This window comes from Gymnodraco acuticeps, unplaced genomic scaffold (assembly GCF_902827175.1).
Source record: "Gymnodraco acuticeps unplaced genomic scaffold, fGymAcu1.1, whole genome shotgun sequence".
Classification (NCBI taxonomy): Eukaryota; Metazoa; Chordata; class Actinopteri; order Perciformes; family Bathydraconidae; genus Gymnodraco; species Gymnodraco acuticeps.
In genome coordinates this window covers 328,612-352,276 of record NW_022991033.1, presented here as the reverse complement: position 1 = coordinate 352,276, position 23,665 = coordinate 328,612, and the positions used below count along the sequence as shown (strand labels likewise).

Here is a 23,665-nt window from a genome sequence, read left to right as displayed (position 1 = left end):
ATCCTCATTAATTAAGTTATAAATAAGAGTTACTTTACCATTAAAGCCCAATGTGACATATATGTCACAGATAATTGACACTATGGGGGGGAGTTACTTGTCAGAAATGTGTTCTATGTGTTCTATTTATGTCACGACTGGAGGGCATGGTAGACAAGACGCAAATGCAGAAGGTTGGTTGAAAATCAAAAAATCCTTTAATTGCGTAACAGGCAACAAAGTAAAATAAGGCAAGGTAAAACATGAAATCCCTCAGAACAGAATCCTTCCAACGACTTCCAAACTCACAACAGGACTGACAGAAAAAACAGAACTTAAATGCGCACAACAAGACTAATCACACAAACAAGACACAGGTGGGGAGGGAGGAGAAAACACAGGGGCACCGCACAAGGTGAACACAATCGGGTAATCAAGCAGGAAGGAACACAGAGACAGGAAGCAACAGACAAGACGGGGGGTGAACACTTTTCACAAATAAAACAGGAAAGCAGATCTTGACTGAACAAATTAAACAGGGAAAACTAATACGAATCATAACAATTTAGTCTAAATTGTCTTCCCCTTAATCTCCCCAAAAGTAGAAATGGGTCTGGGTTCTTATGGGTTAAACATTGTACTGTTTAAAGATTAGTTTACCGGTATCTTAGTGACTACTTTATAAAAACTGTACTTCAAGTGTCCAAATTCATTGACCTGCTTATATATTTCCTTTTTGTGCAATAATCATACATTACATTTAAAATCAGACAAAAGTATTTGAAAACAGAACACATTCACACCATTATTGTTTGTATATACTTCAATTATTCCCAACATTACTGATTGTAAGAATGTTATTTTAATGCTTTGGAGAAGACAACTTCATATGTTAAGGACTTTTGACCCCCAAAAAGAATAAATATAAAAGCTTGCATGCACTTGACTATTGTTTATACTGTAAGTATGATAGAAGCAACCAACAATGACACGGCAAGAAAGGAGAGGAGATCAAATACAATTGATGCTTTACTAAAGTGTGTTACACAAAGCCTGAGACAAATATATTCATATTTCAAATTAAGAGCTTTGAGAGCAATAGCCTGCAATACAAGCCTCACAATGAGCAGGCTCATGGGGACTTTTGACTTCAAGGGTTTGATAAGGTGTTTGTGCTTCGCCCAGGTCTTCATGGTAGCATTTTATTCTTATCTTCTTCATCAGATTCTCCAGGAGGATGTCTATGTTTTCGGGGGTGATGGTGGGCTTCTCCATCGGAGCTGCGCTGCACTTCTTGCAGTTCTGACGGAAGGCCCTCACCTTGACCACGCCCTCCCACTTTGTCAGGCGCATGTTGAAGAGCACCATCACCTTGTTGGATGGCCAGCCTCTTCCACAGGAGGTGCATTTGAACCTTAACATGACAGAGGACCAAAGTTACTTGAATTCTGCACTGGCCCTTTAACAAAATGACAAATACTCTGCTATAAGGGTTTCCAGTCCAAAACATATGATCTTCTCAATAATGTTATTTATTTTTCACAAATAGAACTCTAACTCCATAACTAAGCTTTTGTTACACTGTACAAAGCATGAACTTACATTCAATTCCTTAACCCTAATCTGACCCTTATCCTTTCCTAGAATGTACCTAATTTAATTTGTGGGGACCCATTTTGGTCCACTAAGGCGACCATTTATTCCTATAAGGACATGTAAAGAAACATAGTTGTAATGATTATTTTCTATATCTGTCAAATAAATTATAAATCCAACACACTGCTCTTTAGGTACCAGTAGATGTACATAAACAAACCTTTATCAACCAAATGCATCCACTAAACTATACTTTATATTAACCTAACGTATGGTATACCATATTTATATACACACAGCACCTATATCAATTACAGTATACTTGTTCACTGACCATGCACTGGTGTTCCTGATGTACTGCTTCCATCCAGAGTTCGGGCTGTCAGGTACAATATTGTCATCAAACTGCAGACGCCAGGAGTCTTCTTCTGGAAGATCATTTGTTTTTATCTGGAAAATACTCATCCACTCCGGCTGTGCCATCCTGTCAGTGCCAGTGGAGACGATGACTGAAGAGACAAAACACTAACAGTTGATCTGTACACACTAACAGCTGACTCATGTAGCCTTATATAGAGTTCATGAAAATGAAACTTAAAAACAGAAACCTGGTTTCCTTAAGTTTCGTGTCTAGATGTCAACAACCCTTGGAATGAGGAGTGACAAGGTTGTTTTGATGGGGCAGATGCCACGTCTTATAAATATACCAACAGCATTTTTATATGACATGAAGAGAAGGTAACACCCATGTAATGAATTTATGACTGAGTGATTTATGAATAGTATTGACTGGAAGTTGACTAAAAGTTAAGTTTCATTTACAAATAAGTTGCACAAAAAAAAAATGTGATTAGTGTGTATTAACCTAAATATGATGTTTCCCTTAGTCCTTCATAAAAACTTCATAGCTTTCACTTATGAAAACTACAAAAGAAATGAAACTGAAACACTTTCCTTTTGTATTCATGCAACAGTGCCACTTGCTGTTATTATGTTGACTTGTCATGTATGTGTGTACAGTATGTATGTTTGTGTGTGTGTGTGTGTGTGTGTGTGTGTGTGTGTGTGTGTGTGTGTGTGTGTGTGTGTGTGTGTGTGTGTGTGTGGTGTGTGTGGGTGTGTGTGTGTGTGTGTGTGTGTGGGTGGGTGGGTGTGTTCATTTATTTGAAAACAGAAAACACCCAAACGGAAATAACAAACATGTTTAGTTTATTGCTTGTAAAATCTTCTGATTTACATTTCTTTGTAAGAAGGCTGCTTTAATGCTTTTAAGAAACATATTTACATTTGTAATAGAACACACAACAAGGAAAAACCAACAAGAATAATGATATGAAAGCTTACATGTACTTGAATGCAACAGAATGACAAGGAGTAACTCCTATTTTGCTAATATTAGCTGAGGCATGACATATTATTGAAAAGCCTGAAACAAATCCATCATTTATTTTGTTGTATAAACAATAAAGCTGATTTAAGAGCGGTTCTTTGGACAGAAGCCTCTCATACAGGCTTCACAATGAGCAGGCTCATGGGGTTTGTTGCCGTCAAAGTTTCTAAAATGCTTCTTCTTTCGTTCCAGGTTTTCATTGTAACATTTTACTCTTATCTTCTGCACCAGATTATTCATGAGGGGGAAGATGTTGTCGGAGGGGATGCTGGGCTTCTCCATCGGGGCTTCGCTGCACTCCTTACACTTCTGACAAGAGGGCCTCACCTTCACAATGCCCTCCCCGTTTCTCAGTTGCATGTGGCAGACCACCATCACCATGTTAGAAGACCAGCCTCTGCTACACTTGGTGCATCGAAACCTTAAAAATTATAGAGGCACTTTAGCTAAATGAAAACCAACCAAAGTTACACTGGAAAGATTAAGCTTAAGCATTTCGAGGCAGCGATTTCCTAAAATAAAAATAAATGATATATTAGGTTACTGTAAACATCACTTGGCCACCCAAATGATTTGGCTAAACAATATTGATAGATATAAGCTAGTTTAAAAGTTAAAATATGAAGAAAGAATAATTTCCTCTCGAATTACACACAAGTCACTACAATAATACTACATGATCTTTGTCCATGCAACAAAAGTAGTGCATGTACATAGACAGAGATTCAAACCTTAATATACAAAATGCATTCACTATCTATCTATGAAATACCACACACACTGAATTTACCTATGGGGTCAGTCAAGGTTTATCTTATCTTACACCAACTACAGTAATAGTCCATCACACTGACCTTGCCCCTGTGTGCACAATACACTTCTTCCAGCCTGGTTTTTGGCAAACATCCACAAGATTCTCATCAAACTCCAGATGCCAGGAGTCTCCATGTTTAAGATCTCTTGTTGTGATCTGAAACTTCCTAGTCCACTCCGGGTCTGTCATCCTGTCAGTGCCAATGATGCTGGTGGCTGAGAAAGAGACAAAACACTGACAGCTGATTTTTACAGTATACAAACAACGTGTGAGCACCGGTGACTCTTTATAGGTTTAGGGAGGGCAGTGGGCACTACCAAAAATAGATTCAAGGAAATGAAACCTAAATGTGGAAACCTGTATGATGTATTATGATAACTTTGTTTGCAGGTTGTCCATTTGTAGATCAATTCAATCAAGGCAGAACCCATCTGATGAAAAGGTAATAGCTTTGTGTGAGTTTGGGTTGTTAGGTTGCCTAACATTGAACACTCCCTAGTGATGGACTGCAAGATAAATGAAACTCAAATGTTTTTAAGTTGTATTCATGCAACACAGTGCAACACTGCCACCTGTTGATGTTATTCTCTCTTGTCTTTTTTGTTTTCTGAATTCCAGAAAATTGAAACATAAAGTCATATTTACTATATGTTTGATGACGCCAGACACTACATAATACATTACCATGTTCACATTGTATATAGCGTTACATTGACAAACATCATTGGGACTATATTTGTATACTTAGTGCTACTATCCATTAATCAGATAATTGTATGATTCCTGCAGAAAACTACAGTTGCAACACTCAACTTCTTTACCATTAGATTAGATAAACTGTCTGTACATGGTATTACTTTTAAGATTTGTTTTTGTATTTTCATTGTATTTTCCTTAGATATATTTATGTCACTTGTCCGCATCTTTCCAGTCCTATTTAATTTAATTTCTCTTTTATAGTTATGTTTTTTTGTATTTGTCCAAGTTCATGTATATTATAGGTACTAATATGATATATTAGGTACTAATATACAACATCTATATGTTTGCATTTTAAATATAATTGGCAATATAAACTAGATTTGAATGTTGTACTGATATCATGGAGGCCATTACTTTTTCCTTTTTTTTTAACTGTGATCCCTGCAGCTCGACCATTTTAGAAATTTGAATGACTTATTTCAATTCAGGTTCATTTGGAGGGACTTTTAATGTTAAGCTATCACTTATGCATGGTGTATACATAAGTGATAGTTTCACATTGAACATACTTAAGAAATTAACTTTAAGCATACAGAATTGTGTAAGGTTAAGACATGAAAGTTGTCACACTGCCAGGTACAAACTGTACAAACGCTGTACTTTTATTTTGAAACCGGAAACTGGAGAAATACGTCGCTATGGTAACGGTAGAAACTCTACAAAGATCAGCTTGTTAGCAACAGTGTGACCTTTTTCCTCTCTCTTTTCGTACCGAGACTCATATTATCGACATGCGATGGAGGGGTCGGATACATACCTCATAAGACCTAATCATCAGTTCAAGTGAGTCGGTTAAGTAGTTTAATATAAGTTATTACAGATGAAGTTAGCTTTGAGCCAGCGAGTCCATTGCTAACGATATGGTTTGTTAGCTTGTTTAGCCACTAACTTTAGGGTATGGCTACTGGCTGGATTGCCATTTTAAAACTTACCGTTAAGAATGAACCTAAATAACGTTATGTTTACGTTTTCAATGCTGTAGTAAATGGACGAAGGTCACACAACCTAGCATTAGGTTTAGGGACAATGTTAGAAAAGTAGCCCAGTGTTGGGAAGTTAGCCTGTGGTAATACACTTGCCTGAGTGCTTTACCATTAACCTGGGGTAAAGAATGCACTCAATATAAAACAAAATAAGAATTGAAAGTATAATACAAAGTTCTGTAATAAAGATAAAGTATTTCAAAGAGAGCTCACTCAGTTGTGGTAACCAACAGTACAATGCACACAGAGGACCCATTCAAGATAGAGGGGAACTGGCATCTGTCCAGCTAATAGTCCACACTTATTATTTTTCCCCAACTGGGACTTGAACCGGTGAACCTTTTGTTAGCAAGCCAAGTCCCTACAGACTGTCACTGAGCCACTGCCGCCCCATTTCATAACTCTGTGACCCATACTTTAACTGCAGTTGTGTTGTGTCCACTGTGACCTGTGTAAGCGGATCGAAGTTAACTTGCTGCCTTGTTGCTCTCTGTTTATCTCCCAGGTTTAAGCCAGCCATTGTGAAGGAATGTATTCGAGAAATTGTGAGGGAGCGCCTGTCTGGGATGCGTTATGACCCAGAGGAAGTCCCCGAGCTGTCTCGCTCACTGGCAGACTGCATTAAGGATAAAGTCAAGAGTGAGTCATGCTTTCTCCCTCTCTTTTATGTAGCAAGAACAGTTATGTTACCCTTCCAAATAATCAACAACATAACATTTCTCCCATAAAAAACAAGTCATAGTTGTGTTTTTTTTATATTGTAGTAAACTATACACATTGTATTGCATTTGAGTATGCATTTATGTATAGTCGCTGATCAGTTCAATTCAGATCAGTTCTCTTCAACAGATGCAGGATTTGACAGATATAAGCTAGTCGTGCAGGTGGTCATTGGCGAACAACGAGGACAAGGAGTCAAGTAAGTGATCCTTTGATTATGGGAAACCAAAATAAAAGCTGTGACACTGTTAAATACAATATTTTAGTGGGATACTTTCTCTAACGTTGGGCCTCCTGTGATAGGCACACAATTGAAGCAAATTATTAAAGGAAATGTATGTGCATGTAATGTGTAGTTTTTCAATGCTCAAGCTGCAATTGAAGCCAAAAGACCAGCAAGGCAAGGCAAGGCAAGGCAAGTTTATTTATATAGCACTTTTCAACACAAGGCAATTCAAAGTGCTTTACAAAAAATGAAAGAGATTAAGAAAATGGCATTTAAAATCAGTCATTAAAAAGAAAAGCTAATAAAATAAACATTAAAGCAATGTAATAGCACTATCTTTCTCAGACTGTAATCTTAAATTATTTGCAAAATATTACTTACCTGCTGTCCTGCAGTTGCATTTAGCTTGAATAGTAGTTTTCACCGTATTTTTACATTAGTAACATTTGCAACTAATTGACACAGGAGCTTTAACCTTCTTTCTTGTTTCCTCATACCATTACAAAATGGCATTATTTAATCAATAGTAGAAGAAGCTAAAAGCTGTTATTGACTCAGCTCAGCTTTTCTTTTATATCATCTATGTTGGTTATAATAGATCATTTATTTACAAAATATTGTAGTTATGAAGGTATTCGAGGTCAATTTAAAATTAATCCCACAATGTTGATTAAAATAATAAAATCTACAGAGTTGGAATTTCCCTCTGACTTATTCTCAGTAAAAATGGTATATTGTGAAAAACTATAAAAATAGTCTTGCTTAAAGGTGTATTTTTTGGAAAATTGCAGAAAGTAGTTCAGACCTATAAAAAATGAATCCATGACCGTGTCCTGTTTTTTACCAGGATGTCTTCAAGGTGTTTATGGGATGCTGACACAGACAACTATGCAGAAGATATTTTCATAAACGTAGGTGCCTTTGTCACATTCAGATGTTGGGTGGGAAAATCATATTTCTTTACTAGTTTTACTTCAACATACTTCAATTAACTGTGTTTTACCTTTGGGTACAGGACAGCTTGTTCTGTGTGGCGGCAGTTTTTGGGACTTATTACTACTGAAGACAAGAGGATGGATGACAGAATTCTTTCAGATGAAGAGAAAAGGTGAACATCCAAACGATGGTGCTCACTGTAAGCACTTCTGGTCTACAGTGCGTTGATCTGATTTAACTGCAAGTGCTGCATCTTGAGACAGCTAGCATCAAGAGTGGAAGTGATGGATCTCTGTGCTGATACTGTGGAAACTCAAAAATGAAGGATTTCACCAGTATTTCATGACTTGGTTAAGATGATGAAGACTGAATAGTTTTTTTCTTGGAAGGGTTAACAGACTGAAGGTCTTATTTTCTTGGAAACATTATTAGTGTTCGTTCGGTAGACCTGCTGGGTAAATAGAGGATCCAGACTCAATGTACTGCAGTACAGTTCGTATTTGTTCTACACTTATTGACATCATTTTTGGCAATACAAAAAAAAAAAAACTGCCAGTTCAAATACACATTTGAATGGATGCCATCATTATATTCTGCACCACATTGTCAAATATATGTTAATGGTAAAACATTTCAAACTCACCACTGCCAGTGACATCAGCTGGTAGTCATGCTCTCATACTGAAGCCTTCTGGCTGGAGGCCGTCTGACGAGTCAATGGAACTGTGGCTGTCAATAATATGCATTGTTATTCATTGCACTGTAGTCAGCCTATAGTGGTTCTGCTCCCAGGTCTCCTATATATATATATATATATATATATATATATATCTCTCTTTGGAGCTTCCTTTTGTTCCTCTGCCTGATTTCTCATCTGGCTCTACTCTCAATGAGTCTTTCAACCTTCTCCAATCAGTCCCTTTATCTCTTTGTGTCATGCAATCTGTCATCAGGGTTTCAGTCAGAGAGTGATTTTAAAACTGTTCATCAATAATAGCTGATTAGCTCATGCAAGCTCAACTTCTACCACCGCTAACAAAACTGCTGATTCCCTCAGTCAAGCCCCTAGGCGGCAGTGAGACACAATTGAATCCTTCACTGGCAGCAGTGTGATTCCAAAACCTACTCAGACAACTGCAAGAGGAGACTGCATATTTGCCCCATTTAAAATGGCCTTAATCTATTTTTCTCTGTTGTAGTTTGTAGTGCTTTTACTATTTTCACTTTCAGTATGTGCAACTACTGCCGGTTATCTTCTTATCAAAGACAAATGAGTCCAATAGTGAAGCTTCCCTGTCATTTGTTGGTGAAATTGATGTCGGTCTGCAATACATATCAGATATTCTTATGTTTTTCTAGTTGCTCTTGGTGTTTTCAATTATTTTCAGAAAACCAGCAGCCAGCTGGAAAAGTAGATGTTTTTTAGTCTATATATAAAGACTAATGACACAGAAGTGAGCAGCTAAAGTGATCAAGCTTAGCTGATGGTTGAATGACTCATCCTGTGATGCCAAATGTTGCCCCTCTATTTCTGTTTGCAAAGCTGAACTGTAAATGAACTTTTAGAAGCTTAAATAACCAAAAGTATGCATGGGCCATGCATATTACTACTCACAAATATTTTGTGTCCAAATGTATTCAAATCTAATAATATGTTGCTTTTCATATACAAAACCTACAATTGAATGAGAATGACATTTTCCTTTTATAACTTTTTTTCTTTCTTATGGATGTATCCATATCTGTTATAATAAACTGTGATAAACAAGGTCCTCTTGCAGTTCAATGTTTACTGAAAATGAATTACACAATATATATTATACAAGCTCTTGGTATTCAATTCAGAATACTGTGGACTTAGTTAACTTATTTCAAACAACACAGGCTGTACATTGTAGCCTCACACTGCTTCTCTTTCTGCAGAGACTGAATTCTCTCTGCAGTCGGTTGCTCAGCAGCTCTTTATAATTTCAGCAAAGGTTTTCATGTTGTTTTCCCATGTGACTGCAGTGTGACAGATGTTGATTGTTGGGTGTTTGCCACTCGGAGCAGTGATCGTGGCGACTTCAGCATATCATATTATACTGTGCACTCTGTTCCCTACAGTCTGTTGTTGTAAAAGCAATGTTATGGTGATTTAGACTACATATATGGACAATATTGTCACTGGATTTGCCTAAGTGGGTGAAAAAATAACAAATTTACTTCACTCAAAGTGGATTTCGTTTTTTCGGGTGCATTTTGAGTAGCTTTTTTAATCAGATGAGTGAACGGTGCACTGCTGAATGACAATCAAATGGATGTTTTAAATCAGGTCGGTTTGCAGAAACCAAAACAAAAACACCCCACTCTGGATCAGGGGGGTATAATACGAAGCAGGATTTTCGCTTAGCCGGCTAAATTCAGGGAAAACTCCGGCTTTCCGGTCCTAGGAAGCTGGTTCTCTTTTTAGCAGGCTAGATCTCCATGGTAACTTATGCTTAGCGGCTAACCTGGTCGGGACCAGGTTAGGTTGCAGGCTAAGAGCTCAACTCAGTGAAAGCACTGCCTGCTGACCAATCAGAGCTCAGTGTGCGGAGTTTAAAGCGATCAAGTCATATTACAGGAGAAAGGAAAGGAAATACAGAAAAGCTGCCGTTGCAGGATAGACGGCTGGCAAAAATCACCGACTGTGAACGTGAACATTAATAGAATATCACCTCCCATCTTCAGAGCAATCTGACTATTATAACATTAACGTTAAGAAAATATCGGCCACAACATAAGTAACCGGATCAGAGTAACATTAAGTACAGTCCGCGGCATATCACTTCATAATGTATCATATTTCCTTATCTGAGTCAGCTGAGCCGTATCTGGCCGTGCAACACTCACAGTGTCACATACTGTATGCAGAAGTATTATTTTAAGCAACACATTAAGACGAAACACTCGAGACAAATGTAATTAAAGTCAGATCCACTCGTGTTTTAGACGGGGCAGTGATATCATAAACCTGTTAATGTACGCATTCAAACTTTTTCTTTTACCAGCTGTATTCACCTTGCATGACTTGTTTAAGTCATGGATGTTTAAAGTTTAACTTCTTCATATGTCTAATATTATAGTTGACTTTTCATTCAGGAAGTATGACGCTGCGCTGTCAGTATAATTCTCCATGTTTGTGATTGGTCGAATGCTCCAACCCAGTCTCATGGCATTTCGTGTTCACCAACACGATTTTTAATCTATTGATTCGTGTTCACCAAAACGATTTCCCCCTTTTTTTCGTGTTTCACAGCATGATTTTAAAAGCAATGTATTTCTACTGGTAATGTGTTTCGTGCCTGCAGCACGTCTTTTTCTCCGGTCGGGTCGTGGAAGACCGGAAGCTGTGTGGTTCATAAAAACATGTTCTTACTCAATATCAAGCCACAGTTATTGCTTTTATTTTAAATCGTATAATTTCGGATTTTTGTTGCCGTCTGTGAGGAAAATAAATGGGGCGCAGAGCCTCAGGATACTGAAATCTGTATTTTTTAAAATCTTTTTTTCCTTCTAATTTGTTATTCTTTTCAAAATAACACACTGTTATACTCACCAATAACACACAATTATCCTTGCTTTTATTTATTGGTTTAATTCCATAATCTCGGGCTTTTTTGGCGTCCGTCAGGAACTGAATTTCAAAATAAAAATAACCGGAAACAGACGTAGGCATTTCGAGCGATTACCCAAGATCCTCAGCTATGGTTTAAGCTCGCTGATTGGATGTTTTAGCCGCAATGCATGTTGGGATTTGGTGTTTATATTATATGAAATCTGGAAAACATTTTAAAAGAATAAAAGAATACTTAATTCCGAGTGCTCTTGCTTTTCTCTTTGAAAGTCATCACATAACGGCATTGTAATACACGGTTCTGCTGCATTACATATTACAGATCTGCCGTAGTTCTTTATTTATAGAGCCCTGATGAGAAGACCTTTGGAAAAACTGAAGAAATGCCGCCAAAACTGAACACTTGACGTGGATCATAAATATATCAACAGTTAAACAACATCTTCAATTTCTCTTCACACAATACGTCTCCTTGCAGTATCAACACTAATTCGGCTGACTTTTACATTTGATCTAATTCATAGATAGGTTATATTTACACCATAACGGTGCACAGCTGATATAAAATGACTTGTAGTTTTTAAAGATATTACTGATTTTCTTTGAATGTAAGAATGTAAATACTGAGTCTGAAATAGTATAGCAATATGCTGTAAAATTATGTGAAAGCATGAATAAAACTACACATCTTCAGATGTTGTACATACATAAGTGTCCTACACTAACAATACAAAGTTATTATGGCTGTGTGGACCTTGTGTGCACCGCCTAGTGGTTAAAGCACATTATTTAATTATTGTTTTTATGTGTTATATTTGATTAAAAAAATATTAAGAGTACATACTTTCATAGGGGGAAAGTAGAAGGTCTGTGATAGAAATATAAAAAATCAAGAAGATACTATAAGTGATCTCTACAATAAAACAGTTTAGTGCAGGATGTACAAAGATATAAATAAATAGGAGGAGGTGCAAAACAGAAAAACGAATTAACCTTTTATTTAAACATTAAATAACAAATTAAGGTCTTCTTTTAAATAAGAAAAAACTTTGGGGGTATCTATCTACAGATAAATATTAAGCCTGACAAAGTACTTAACGTCTAATATATTGCTTTCCTGCAATGTTAACTATGTTGAAGCACTTATTTTAACTGATATTATACATATGAATTATACTCTTATGTATGTAGATAGAATAAGAAATGTGCAGAATATGACAGTTTAATGGTGGAGGTACACACATATTGATAGATGTCTTGTAATGCACTGTTGAGGAACCTGTGACCCAAGTTTTTCATTCATTGCATAACTACACCGTAGTTGTGTATATGATTATGTCAATAAACCTTTGAAAATCTTGAAATCTTGAAGGGGATGTGCAAAATAGCCATAATATACAGTCTTTAATTAACTATTAGTAGAGAATAACGAGTAATGAATATACTTTATTACTCGTTTCCATTCATGTCAGTTGCAGATACATGTTTAGTCTTCTCAAGCACCAACTATCAAATATCTCTCCTGATTGTTGGCACTTGACAATCACCTTACCTGAATTTTACTCAGGTGTAACTAAAGTCTGATTTAAGGGTTGTTTATATTTCACATAATTAATCAGAATCTGCAAAGTAACTCAAATAAGTGTAGTGGAGTAAAAATACCAGGTTAACCTCTGAATTGTAGTGGAGTAGAATTACAAAGTAACAATGAGCTGTCATGTGGGTATATATTAATGCTGCGCATTATGGACACAAGCGATTTTCACCCATTTATTAATTATATGTTTTACATTTGATAACACCAATGTGTTTAATACTGGCAACTTCTAATTGTGGGAAAAACGAAAACATTCAGTAGAGACGTCCCATAGACGTCCCCCATTCCCATAGAACATTTTGCGAAACACAATAGCCAGCATGTGCAGTTCTGGGGGGGCGTTCGATTCCAGTTTTGGATAGTCTGGCGTGGTTTCGTTCCATTTCAAACAGCTGTTTGACGCTCGGCGTCAACATGAGTCCCCTCTGTTTAAAGAGATTCTGAAAGTTTCAGGAAAAAAGATTAGCTCACTTTTTGTCCTGATCCATTTATATAAAAACCTTTCTGAAAGTGAGCTGATCAGATTTTGGCCACTTTATGATGTCATCACGATTTTTTGGCTTGTGTAACCATTAGCCAATCACCAACCAAGGTAACACCCGCCCACCTTATCACCTGAAACTCCTCCTAGAGCACCATTGTGTTCTATTTAAGCAAATATCTCTCAGAGGGACGTGGGGAGTGGCTCTTTATTTTCATCTAAAGTAACAGACAGAGAATCAGCACGTTTGAAACAGGGCGGAAACAGAGGGGATTATGGGATGCAACAAAGCATGATCTGTTTGGTGTTTCGAGCCAAACACTTTCGAGACATGTTTTGTATATATCTGAGAACTATAATATATTCACAACAGTATAATACGGGACCTTTAAAACACAATTCCAAAGCTTGATCAGAATATAATCTTTCACCTTCCATTTAGGTTTTGAATAAACTTAGTACATAAAAAGTGCGTACAACTGACATGAAGTTCAGGGTCGTATAGCCATAGATTAATACTTTAGGGGGAAGTGGAAAGAGAAACATTGACGAATGGGAGGTGGCCTTCACTGATGGAGCTAATCAGCAATTCCTAGTGTCTGAATGTTACACTTCTAAACTCAATAAACATTTGTTTTATGCCAGAAAATATAACATTCTGATCAAATTAGTCCATTATAATTGTAGTCTAATAGGTTAAGACATTTAATTGCAAATTGCTGTATCATGAATGCACCAACAGCACTTTCAATTAGCCTCTTATTTCTCGCCATACATCCCAATATTGTGTGTGGACCAAATAAACCCGAAAAATAGCTTTTATTATCTGGAATTTTAGCTGCACTAAAAGGACACCGTTAGGATGAGTAAAATGAATCTGAAATTGACAAAGCATATTTAATTAATACCGGATTTTGAATGTGAGTCCACCAATCATCAGTGCAAATCTTAAAATACCGGCTTTGTCATGTCTTATCAAAGGACTAATTTAAATAGGCAACATGTAATTAGAATAAAAATGTATACGTCTGTCTCCTTTCTCATTACTCAGAACAGTGCAATCTAACCTCTAAGTATTTATTTATAAAACAGCTCTAATTACCGGACTGTAGAATTTGCGTGAATGCATAGCAGTCAGTGATTAGCATCATTTCCAGGCATGGCTATTAAGAACTGATGGTAAGTATACTGTAATTACAGATGCTTAATAATATGTTGAATCCAATGGTTTCTGACCAAGGCAGGCTACACAAAATTTCTTGGTTCTCATATGTCATTGTGGGTTGGTAGGCACTCCATATTCCCAAATGAATCTGCACATGCTCTGAATAGGAGGGTTTTCATTCAGTGAATGGTGTCCCCCATCAATAAATAGATCGTCTTTCTTTCGTTTCTACACAGTGCTTTTCAACTAATTAATGAGTCACCATATGAAGCATCACTGCGTTTGAGCTTGCTGAACTGAATGAGCCTTTTATTTATTAAAGTGTGTGAAGTTGACAATTGAGCGGCCCAAGCAAGGAGGCAGAGGCAGAACGTCCAAAAATACAACCCGGTGTGGGCATTTATTAAAATCATAAGCACATGATTCACAGCCTCAATTGCTGTTCCCCTGAACAGTCAGCAGCCACAAGGAACTCACCCACACTACCAGCCTCCTCAACAAACAGGGAAACAGAGCCTAAATACACACACTCTAATCAGCACAACAAGACACATGTGAGGGGGGAAGAGACAACACAGGACATCAGGTGCACACAATCATCAGCCACAGACAACATATTATTTGCACCCTGATTACTCTCAACCGCTGTCATCCTTACACCAGCATAACTTCTCTCGGCGCTCTCGCAAACTCCCCCATCTTTTCAGGCGGAGCCGAGGACCCGACCAGCACCTGCCAGACAACATTCCAATAAATACGGTTTAATCAGTTAAAATATACTACCTCAATAATTAGTATAAATTATGTGCAAATATGTAATGTCAACTGTACTGTGCAATCACGCTAATAAAGTGCAATATTACCCGGCCTGAAGCCGTCAGTCCATAGTGACGAAGTTACCTTCGTCACATTTCCTTCCCCCTCTCCCCAGGAAGCACAGTGTCTTTACAGTCTCGGCTTCGGGACAACCAGTCAGCCACCCGGTTTCAACGCCGCCACCTCCAGCGGGGCCAGTGAAGCCGTTGTCAACCATGTCGTGATGCCACTTATCCGGAAGCTGTTTTGTCCTGTTGTAATGCGTTGGTCTGCCTCTAGCACGACCCAGGTTCTGTCGACTCCTCGTGGGTCCGGGTCCGCCTCCTCGGCCAGCAAACGCTGCTCCTCCTGCTTGTCTCTCGTCTCCTGCTGCTTGTCTCTCGTCTCCTGCTGCCTCAACAGCCGTGGCCCCCTGGTCCGTTCCAGGCATAGCCACCCCCAGCCGCGGTTCCTCTCTTTGGTCCCTCTTCTTTCCTCTCGTAATTTGTACCTCCTTACTTGGTCAAATCCCACTTCTGACACCAATTGTGAAGCTGACAATTGAGCGGCCCGACCAAGCAAGGAGGCAGAGGCAGAACGTCCAAAAATACAACCCGGTGTGGGCATTTATTAAAATCATAAGCACATGATTCACAGCCTCAATTGCTGTTCCCCTGAACACAGTCAGCAGCCACAAGGATCTCACCCACACTACCAGCCTCCTCAACAGACAGGGAAACAGAGCCTAAATACACACACTCTAATCAGCACAACAAGACACAGGTGAGGGGGGAGGAGACAACACAGGACACCAGGTGCACACAATCATCAGCCACAGACAACATATTATTTGCACCCTGATTACTCTCAACCGCTGTCATCCTTACACCAGCATAACTTCTCTCGGCGCTCTCGCAAACTCCCCTATCTTTTCAGGCGGAGCCGAGGATCCGACCAGCACCTGCCAGACAACATTCCAATAAATACGGTTTAATCAGTTAAAAGATACTACCTCAATAATTAGTATAAATTATGTGCAAATATGTAATGTCAACTGAAGTTACCTTCGTCACAAAGTGAAACAAGCATATGAAATGAAAAGCCTTTCTCCTTTTCAGGATTGGATGCCAAAATAACGTTAATCCAATCCAATCCAATCCAACTTTATTTATATAGTGTAGTGCCGAGAGATATGGAGTCAGAGGCGGTGCAAGGAAGGTGCAAGAATAGTAATTTATTCACAAGCTGCAAAGGACATGTTGTCGGGTCGCAGCCCGGGTCGACAAGAGAGAGAGCCAAGAGGGCACACACTATTTATAGGTAACCCATAACATGTCCGTGTGGGAACAATAACCGCAACTGTAGTTCCAAGTTTGAATTATGTCCCAGTGGTTAAATAGGTGGTCACCACACAAGCCCCCCCAGAATTGAAATATGGCAAAAAAATATATCCCCACGTCCGTGGAGGAAGCACCACAAGGGCCGCGGAGGGTGGGGCCGCAGGTGAGGACCGGGCCATGGAACGGGCCACGAAAGGGGGCCGCAGGAGAGGGCAGGGGCCCTAACGAGGATGAAGGCACCCCCACCGGGGGCGGGCCGGAACAGGCCGTCGTAAGGGGGCCGCAGTAGGTGTCGCGGAGAACCCAGCAGGAAAGAGCGCAACCCGGCCGCAGGCAGACGTGCAACGGCGGCGGGCACGAAGTCCTCGGCAGGCGTCGAGGTATCCCTGGGAAGCAGGAGAGCAACCCAGCCGCAGGCAGACGTGCCGCGGCGGCGGGCATGAAGTCCTCAGCAGGCGCTGAGGCATCCCCGGGAAGCAGGAGAGGCCAGACAGGGTCCCGGAGCGCGCCACCCATGGACCGATGGAGCATGGGCGACGTCCGGAACTGTCGAGGCGAGAGGGGGTCCAGGAGTGCGCCACCCAGGCGCCGATGAACGTGAGTGGCGTCTGGATATCCCCGGAAGGCAGGAGAGGCCAGACAGGCTCCGGAGCGCGCCACCCACGGGCCGATGGCAGCATGGGCGACGTCCAAAACCGTCGGGGCGAGACGGGGTCCAGGAGTGCACCACCCAGGCGTCGATGAAAACGTGAGTGGCGTCCGGAACCGCCGTCGAGGTGGTGAAGAAAGGTGAGAGTGTCGACATGAGGTCAACCGGCTGGTCGAACCTCCTCTCCGGCACCAGAAAAAAAACTCAAAAGGGCCGATAGCCATTAGCACTAGCCGTCGTTAGCCCCACGTGGTTAGCCGCTAGCTGGCAGCCATGGGTAGCTGCCAGCTGTCGTTAGCCCCACGTGGTTAGCAGCCGGGACGTGCAGCCGCACGCCCCGAAGAACAAACCCACGAGGTAGCAATGGGGTTGCTGGTCGACCCAGCAGGTCGTGCATCGTCCCCCCGTTGGATAGAAAGCCGATGCGGGAACGGCGAGCAACGTCTCCAGCCTTCTGCGGAGCGCGCACCGAGCCTCAGTCCGCGTGCCGGTGGCAGCCACGGACGTCTGCAATCAAATCCCGGCATTTCGAGAAAGGAACTCGAGTTCCTTTTGCCGTGTTCGGCTCCGTCCCGGAAACTTCTCAAGACGTATCAGGGTCACCAGTGTAGTGCAGAGAGATATGGAGTCAGAGGCGGTGCAAGGAAGGTGCAAGAATAGTAATTTATTCACAAGCTGCAAAGGACATGTTGTCGGGTCGCAGCCCGGGTCGACAAGAGAGAGAGCCAAGAGGGCACACACTATTTATAGGTAACCCATAACATGTCCGTGTGGGAACAATAACCGCAACTGTAGTTCCAAGTTTGAATTATGTCCCAGTGGTTAAATAGGTGGTCACCACAATAGCACTTTAAAACCTTCAGACCAAAGTGCTGTACAGAGAGATACGCTCACACAACATAATATAAATACATTTAAAATACAAGATACAAACACAAAACAAACCAGAATAAACGTAATAATTAAAAAAAAAAATAACAGCCATATAATACAAACAATAGACCACTGAAAGCAAATAAAAGCAACAATCTACTTGTTTCCGAATGCTAAGGAGAAGAGGTGGGTTTTAAAACGGGATTTAAAAGCAGACAGTGTGGGAGCCTGTCTGATGAGCAAGGGCAGGTCGTTCCACAGTTTAGGGGCGGCAGCAGAGAAAGCACGGTCCCCTCTGCGCTTAGACTTTGTTTTTGGCACCCTCAGGAGCAACTGATCAGCTGACCTGAGAGTGCGAGTGGGCATGTAGCTGTGTAACAGCTCAGAGAGGTAGGGCGGGGCCAGGCCATTGTGGGCTTTAAAAGTAAATAAAAGAGTTTTAAAATGAATCCTCTAATGAACGGGCAGCCAGTGGAGCGAAGATAAAATGGGGGAAATGTGCTCGTATTTGCATGTGCCAGTTAGTAGCCGTGCTGCTGCATTTTGCACCATCTGCAGGCGAGCAAGGGAGGATGCATTTATCCCCATATAGTGCATTACAATAATTCAAGCGGGAGGTGACGAAGGCATTGATTACCGTTTCAAATAGGTCACTATTTAAAAAAGGCTTTATTTTGGCTAGCTGCCTGAGGTGGAAGAAGCTGTTTTTAACAACTGCCTTGATCTGGCTGTCAAGCTTAATCTCAAAAGTCGATGTGGTTAAGCATTTAGTCGTCATAGATGGTGAGCTCCAGAACAAGAGTGCTCTCGGGTAAAATTAAGTTAAGAGTGTGATGATGAAAGGAACATCTGTCAACGTATTTTCCACCTTGTTTTCATTTAGGACTCGGACACCAACTAAATGCTAATTTCAGCTAACTGAGGTTCATATTCTCTGATGTGAAAAATAAGACATCGCCACAGAGTTTTCAGTTACATTTGCACCTTTCAGATGGGTTGAGGTGAAGGCTGTGTGTCTGCATCCACAATCTACTCATGCTCTCTGTTAAGAGTTGTGTCTGAGCATTAATGAGGCATTATTTTCCAATCTTCACCTTAACCCCCATGGCAAGATGGCTATGAGTTTATCACTGGCTGTTATTTACAAGAGGAGTGTTTCAGTGGTATCCAATATTGCCCCCAGAGACATTAGCAAAACCTGATTATCTTGGCACCTACCCTAAATGTTGAACTTTCTTCTTGCACAATTCTTTGGCTTGGGTTTTTATTTCAAAAGGTTTAGTTGCCATATAAACTTGTGTAAGTAAATCTGTTAAACCGTGTTGGGATAATGTCATTTGTTTTTTGAACAGCTTCCACTCTCTATTCAACGCTTTGTTAACTGTCTGCCTTATAAAGAATCTACAAACGACAAGATTTTATTTTGTTACTCTCCGCAAGAAAGCAATTATCTGTATTTCGTTGAATTGAAGTATCACATTTGCGATTTAAGGCAATAGATGAAGTCCATTCTAATGTTAAGAGGTAGATGGTATGTGGTCTGATAATACTGACGTAATGTTCATTGTGCAGTCATATTAAAGAAGAGGGATTTAGTGTTTCGTTTGATCTTTTATATCTGATTAGAATTCAAGCTCTTACCATTCTGGAATTTCATATTATTTTTCTGATTGAGAGGGTGCTGAACCTCTCACAAGGACAAAAGGTGTCATTTGAAACCTCGACGAAATCACACAACGCTACCACTTCCAGTCAAGTGTCCTTATTATTCACCTTGGAAGGAAAATAAGACAGTCAGTGACTTTAACATGGATATTTGTGCCATGTGTGTGTGAGTGTGAGGGGGTTAATGATGTGTGCAATAGCAATGTAGGAGGACACGTGCAGGTGTAGTTTAGGGTTTCGCTTTGTCTTTGCAAGCTTATGGTATAGGGTGACATCAACAGTATAAAACTATAGTATTAAATCACAACTTTTTTTTACTGGTTTGTTCTCATTATAGCTTTTTCTTTAATTGCTGTGTTTAATGAAACATGTAATGCCCTCATAAATGTCCTCTGTGGAACAGTGCAAGAATGATCTTTTGCAAATATTCTGGTGCTTAATGTAAGCAGCTTTAGAAAGGTTTTCATACTGGTGTGCCTTTAACAAATAATAATTTATCATTTAAAAAGGCAGCATTTCCTGCATCCTATGAAACTCTTCTCATTATAAGTACGCAAGTATGCAAATTACTTTAGTTAGGAAACAAGAATATTTCAAAGTTTAAAGTGACAAAAAACAATAGAAGAAAATAACTGAAAAACATATTACTTTCCTTTGTGATGGACAATAAAAAGCATTACGAAATGTATAGAAGATATTTATTTGACACAAACACATATGCAAACAGTGCACTGGGCTGACAAACATTTTGTAATCTGAACATAGCATACATTATATATTCTTAATGCCCAAACACTTTGATATTACACTTTAGCACATTTCGGCTCACACATTACATCACAATAACAGTAGCAGTATAATAAAGAAATTAAGTTTTGCACCATTGTATTTACATTCCTGTACTGTTTTTTAAAACAAGTCCATAACATTTCTTTTTGGCATGGAACAACTTTTTTCCACCTGATACTTTTCAACTTTTCAAATGTTTGTAATAACATATAAAACAGAAGATCCTTAAAAGCAGCACTAAATAGTTTGATAACATACAGGACCTGTATTTACATTCATAGCTGTATCCATCTTTCTGATTCATAGCTTAAAGTGGCTGCAACAGACACATGTGGCACGATACCTACATTGGCATGGCCGCCATGTGTGTTGCAGGCATGAGTGTTCAGGGTGTAGAAGGAAAGGGATCAGGTTCAGGCTAAATCATAAGCCCTGCAAAGTGCCACAATATTGCATCTGTTTACATCAGTGGCCTTTCTTCATGCCGGTCGACAAGCAATTATTTTCCAGTGCTCCTCACTCTCTCTCTCTAAGGATAATTTGCTCAAATACCAGTTGTGACGAGTCTCTCCTCCCTGCCTACAGTATATGCTATCCTGTATTATTCCAGAGAGCTTGAGTATTGATCTAAGCCTGCCCAGGCATTTTGAAATAGTAGTAATCTGCTTTTAAAATGTTCAAAGGAGAATAGTTCATTTAGGCCTCAATAAGACAGAGCACTTTTAATCAGCTCGCAACATCTGATATTGTTTTCAACTAGAGTGAGGCTTTAAGCTTTCTGCATCACTGAGCGTCTGGTACAGATCTGTGAGTTTAGCAAAAATAAAGGTTGTGGCTGCAACACAACAACACAAAATAAAGAGCAGAAAGCATAAATGATCGGGTCCTAACACTGCAGCCCGACAGCTCCGGCTTTTCTGTTTTTCCACTCCGACTGTGTTTTTGGTAGCTAATGCACCTCAAAGTGGATGACAGATGGATGCAGTAGATCAGAAGAAAAATAGCATGACATCCACAACAATTCATCCCCATTCACACCCCCTTTAAGTTGTTTTTAACACGAAAAAGAAGTTTCACCTTTTATCCTCACTTCTCCATCTTCTGCCTCGGCTTCAACGACAGCAGCTCCACAGCTCAGCGGAGCATCACTCAAGGTGCTGCGGAGCGTCATACGGGTGACACTGAGTGAGTGTTTTCTGGGAATTATGTCGTGGGGCCGATGACACATGACCTCTTTGAACATTTCTCTAAAACGTGTGGACATGAGGTTGTACAGGATAGGGTTGACGGCCGAACTGAGGTAGAAAAACACTCCGGAGATGATGTGTACGTACTGAAAGATGTGCAGGTGGTAGTCAGTCCAGTTATTGATGAAACTCCACATGAGACGGTCAGTGTGAAACGGGGCCCAGCAGATCCCGAAAACCACCACTAAAACAACTGAAAGGACAGAAAGAGAGGAGGACACAATGGGAGTCATGGAGGGGAGATTTCAATAGCAGTACTACATTGATTGAAGCCAACATGCTATCTATTCAATTGTCCCTCTGGGGGCTGTGTGTCAACTATGCAGAGACTATCTTGCCTGGCTGACAGCTGTCGATTTTTGTAGAATTGTTAAGGTTATTTTAGGAGATCTCTCAAGATTGTTTGTAAATGCAGCCCCTGATCTTTAAAAACCCTTCACTATTGGTCTCCACCTAGTTTTGTTTGGCAGTGGCTGGCTCCACATATTAGCATTCTTGTGTTGGGAAAAATCCCTCTGGCTTGTTTGTGTTTAAAAAATAAACAAAAATGAGGACAATGCCTTGTGAGATACATGGCCAATTGCCGACTTTTTCCAACAATGTACATCCAGTGAGCCAGACTAGCATCGGCCTAAAAACTCTATCGATTAGGACTCTTAGTATTTCATAAACATTTTTGCTTACAGGTCAGCTAGGCACATAACTCTGGTTAGTATTAAGGTACAAACCATTTTGATACTCACACAACATTTTAGTGACCTGCCGGCGACGGGCCTTCTGCTGCTGTGTCCGGATGTTACAGAAGCTGTCCTGTCCAAAGCCTGTCTTTGCCTCCAGTGTGTGACACATCTTCTCCCGCTTAAGCTGCAGCCCAATGAGTGTGTAGAGAGCGCTGATAGTGAGCATGGGCAGGAAGAAAAATAGGAAGGTGGTCACCTGGATGGTCAGGTTGTACATCCAGGGCGGTTTCACTAGAGTACACATTGCTGAGTCGGGGAACTCTCTTGTTATGTTCCCAGCAGGACCGGTGAATTGAGTATGAAGGATGTCGATCCCATGTAGACTTGTGTTTGGTAAAGCACACAACACAGACACTCCCCAAACCGTAAGGATGACCCTCTTTGCATGGGTGCGTGTCACCACATATTTTGCCCGTAGTGGGTGCACCACAGCGATGTAACGCTCTACGCTCAGCGCTGTTACGTTCAGGATAGATGCCAGGCAAACAGTCTCAAATAGGAACGTTTTAAAGTAGCAGCCACCCTTCCCCAGGAGGGAGGGGTAGTTCTGCCACAGCTCATACAGTTCTAATGGCATACCAAGCAGCAGCACCAGCAGGTCGGACACTGCCAGGCTGAACAGGTAGTAATTTGTTGGCGTCCACATGACTTTGTTGCGTGCGATGACAGTGCATGTCAGCACATTCCCCATGACACCTACCAGGAAAATGAACAGGTACGTGAGGCAGACAGGGAGGAATACAGATGATCGACGAGGCCCTAAATACTTCTCTAGGTAGCTTTCATCCGACAGACAGGCATCATCCAGTTCAATATGGCTGCCGTTTGCATCAGAGGTCAGATTGACACACTTTTCCCCCAGAGGACAAAGCCATCCGCCTTTTTCAGCCATTACATCAAAAGAGCAGTTAAAGGCTGCCATTTCTCTGCAGTAATCAGAAAAGGTATCTGAGAAAAGAAAAGATTAAACAGACATCAGTATGAAATGCCATTTTAAATCATTTGAACACACATGATAATAAAGGTTAAGATTATAACATTTCTAATCGTAGTTGAAAATAAATCTAAGTTTTGTCGATTACTGCGAAAGAGTACAAGGAAGTAGTTGTTTCACATCATGACATTTATCTTTCTTCATCATGTTTCCCGAACGATTAGATTAGCTATGACTGCATTTTCTGCTAATGAGTTATGAATTGACTTTGACAGTGAAAAGAAGACCGACTTATTAGATAAGCTTGAATTGCCATCTGCTTCCTGCCGTTGTAGTAGAGCAAAAAAAAAAATCACAATCTTTGTCTTGGTGCTTCAATAAATAAA

At 40.2% G+C, this 23,665-nt stretch overlaps 4 protein-coding genes across 5 annotated transcripts; 1 reads left to right on the top strand and 3 right to left on the bottom strand.

Moving 5' to 3' along the window:
* Nucleotides 1-173: 173 nt before the first annotated feature.
* LOC117559706 (receptor-transporting protein 3-like) lies at nucleotides 174-2,152 on the bottom strand. Its single transcript, XM_034236384.1, has 2 exons — nucleotides 1,910-2,152; nucleotides 174-1,393 (listed from the first exon to the last, which is right to left on the bottom strand). The coding sequence occupies exons 1-2, from the start codon at nucleotides 2,056-2,058 to the stop codon at nucleotides 1,060-1,062; spliced, it is 483 nt and encodes a 160-aa protein (XP_034092275.1). The 5' UTR covers nucleotides 2,059-2,152; the 3' UTR covers nucleotides 174-1,059.
* Nucleotides 2,153-2,776: 624 nt separating this feature from the next.
* Nucleotides 2,777-4,067, bottom strand: LOC117559727 (receptor-transporting protein 3-like). The gene is made up of 2 exons (XM_034236414.1): nucleotides 3,820-4,067; nucleotides 2,777-3,386 (listed from the first exon to the last, which is right to left on the bottom strand). The coding sequence occupies exons 1-2, from the start codon at nucleotides 3,966-3,968 to the stop codon at nucleotides 3,050-3,052; spliced, it is 486 nt and encodes a 161-aa protein (XP_034092305.1). The 5' UTR covers nucleotides 3,969-4,067; the 3' UTR covers nucleotides 2,777-3,049.
* A 1,120-nt stretch (nucleotides 4,068-5,187) lies between these two features.
* Nucleotides 5,188-9,178, top strand: tctex1d2 (Tctex1 domain containing 2). Of its 2 annotated transcripts, none has more exons than XM_034236411.1 (5): nucleotides 5,188-5,324; nucleotides 6,030-6,163; nucleotides 6,374-6,443; nucleotides 7,318-7,381; nucleotides 7,491-9,178. In XM_034236411.1, exons 1-5 carry the CDS (start codon nucleotides 5,278-5,280, stop codon nucleotides 7,632-7,634), a joined length of 459 nt encoding a protein of 152 aa, XP_034092302.1. In that variant the 5' UTR covers nucleotides 5,188-5,277; the 3' UTR covers nucleotides 7,635-9,178. The 2 variants fall into 2 exon arrangements, with proteins under 2 accessions (XP_034092302.1, XP_034092303.1); XM_034236412.1 differs by having other exon boundaries at nucleotides 7,486-9,178.
* Nucleotides 9,179-21,412: 12,234 nt separating this feature from the next.
* Nucleotides 21,413-23,267, bottom strand: nmur1a (neuromedin U receptor 1a). Its single transcript, XM_034236415.1, has 2 exons — nucleotides 22,349-23,267; nucleotides 21,413-21,798 (listed from the first exon to the last, which is right to left on the bottom strand). Exons 1-2 carry the CDS (start codon nucleotides 23,265-23,267, stop codon nucleotides 21,413-21,415), a joined length of 1,305 nt encoding a protein of 434 aa, XP_034092306.1.
* Nucleotides 23,268-23,665: the final 398 nt, after the last annotated feature.

Coding starts and splice junctions, on each gene's coding strand:
- LOC117559706 (XM_034236384.1), bottom strand. CDS start 2,058: ATGGCACAGCCGGAGTGGATGAGTATTTTCCAGATAAAAACAAATGAT. Junction 1,394..1,909: donor ATCAGGAACACCAGTGCATG/GTCAGTGAACAA, acceptor TGTCATGTTAAG/GTTCAAATGCACCTCCTGTG.
- LOC117559727 (XM_034236414.1), bottom strand. CDS start 3,968: ATGACAGACCCGGAGTGGACTAGGAAGTTTCAGATCACAACAAGAGAT. Junction 3,387..3,819: donor ATTGTGCACACAGGGGCAAG/GTCAGTGTGATG, acceptor ATAATTTTTAAG/GTTTCGATGCACCAAGTGTA.
- tctex1d2 (XM_034236411.1), top strand. CDS start 5,278: ATGGAGGGGTCGGATACATACCTCATAAGACCTAATCATCAGTTCAA. Junction 6,164..6,373: donor CATTAAGGATAAAGTCAAGA/GTGAGTCATGCT, acceptor TCTCTTCAACAG/ATGCAGGATTTGACAGATAT. Junction 7,382..7,490: donor CAGAAGATATTTTCATAAAC/GTAGGTGCCTTT, acceptor GGTACAGGACAG/CTTGTTCTGTGTGGCGGCAG.
- nmur1a (XM_034236415.1), bottom strand. CDS start 23,267: ATGGCAGCCTTTAACTGCTCTTTTGATGTAATGGCTGAAAAAGGCGGA. Junction 21,799..22,348: donor GCAGGTCACTAAAATGTTGT/GTGAGTATCAAA, acceptor CTGTCCTTTCAG/TTGTTTTAGTGGTGGTTTTC.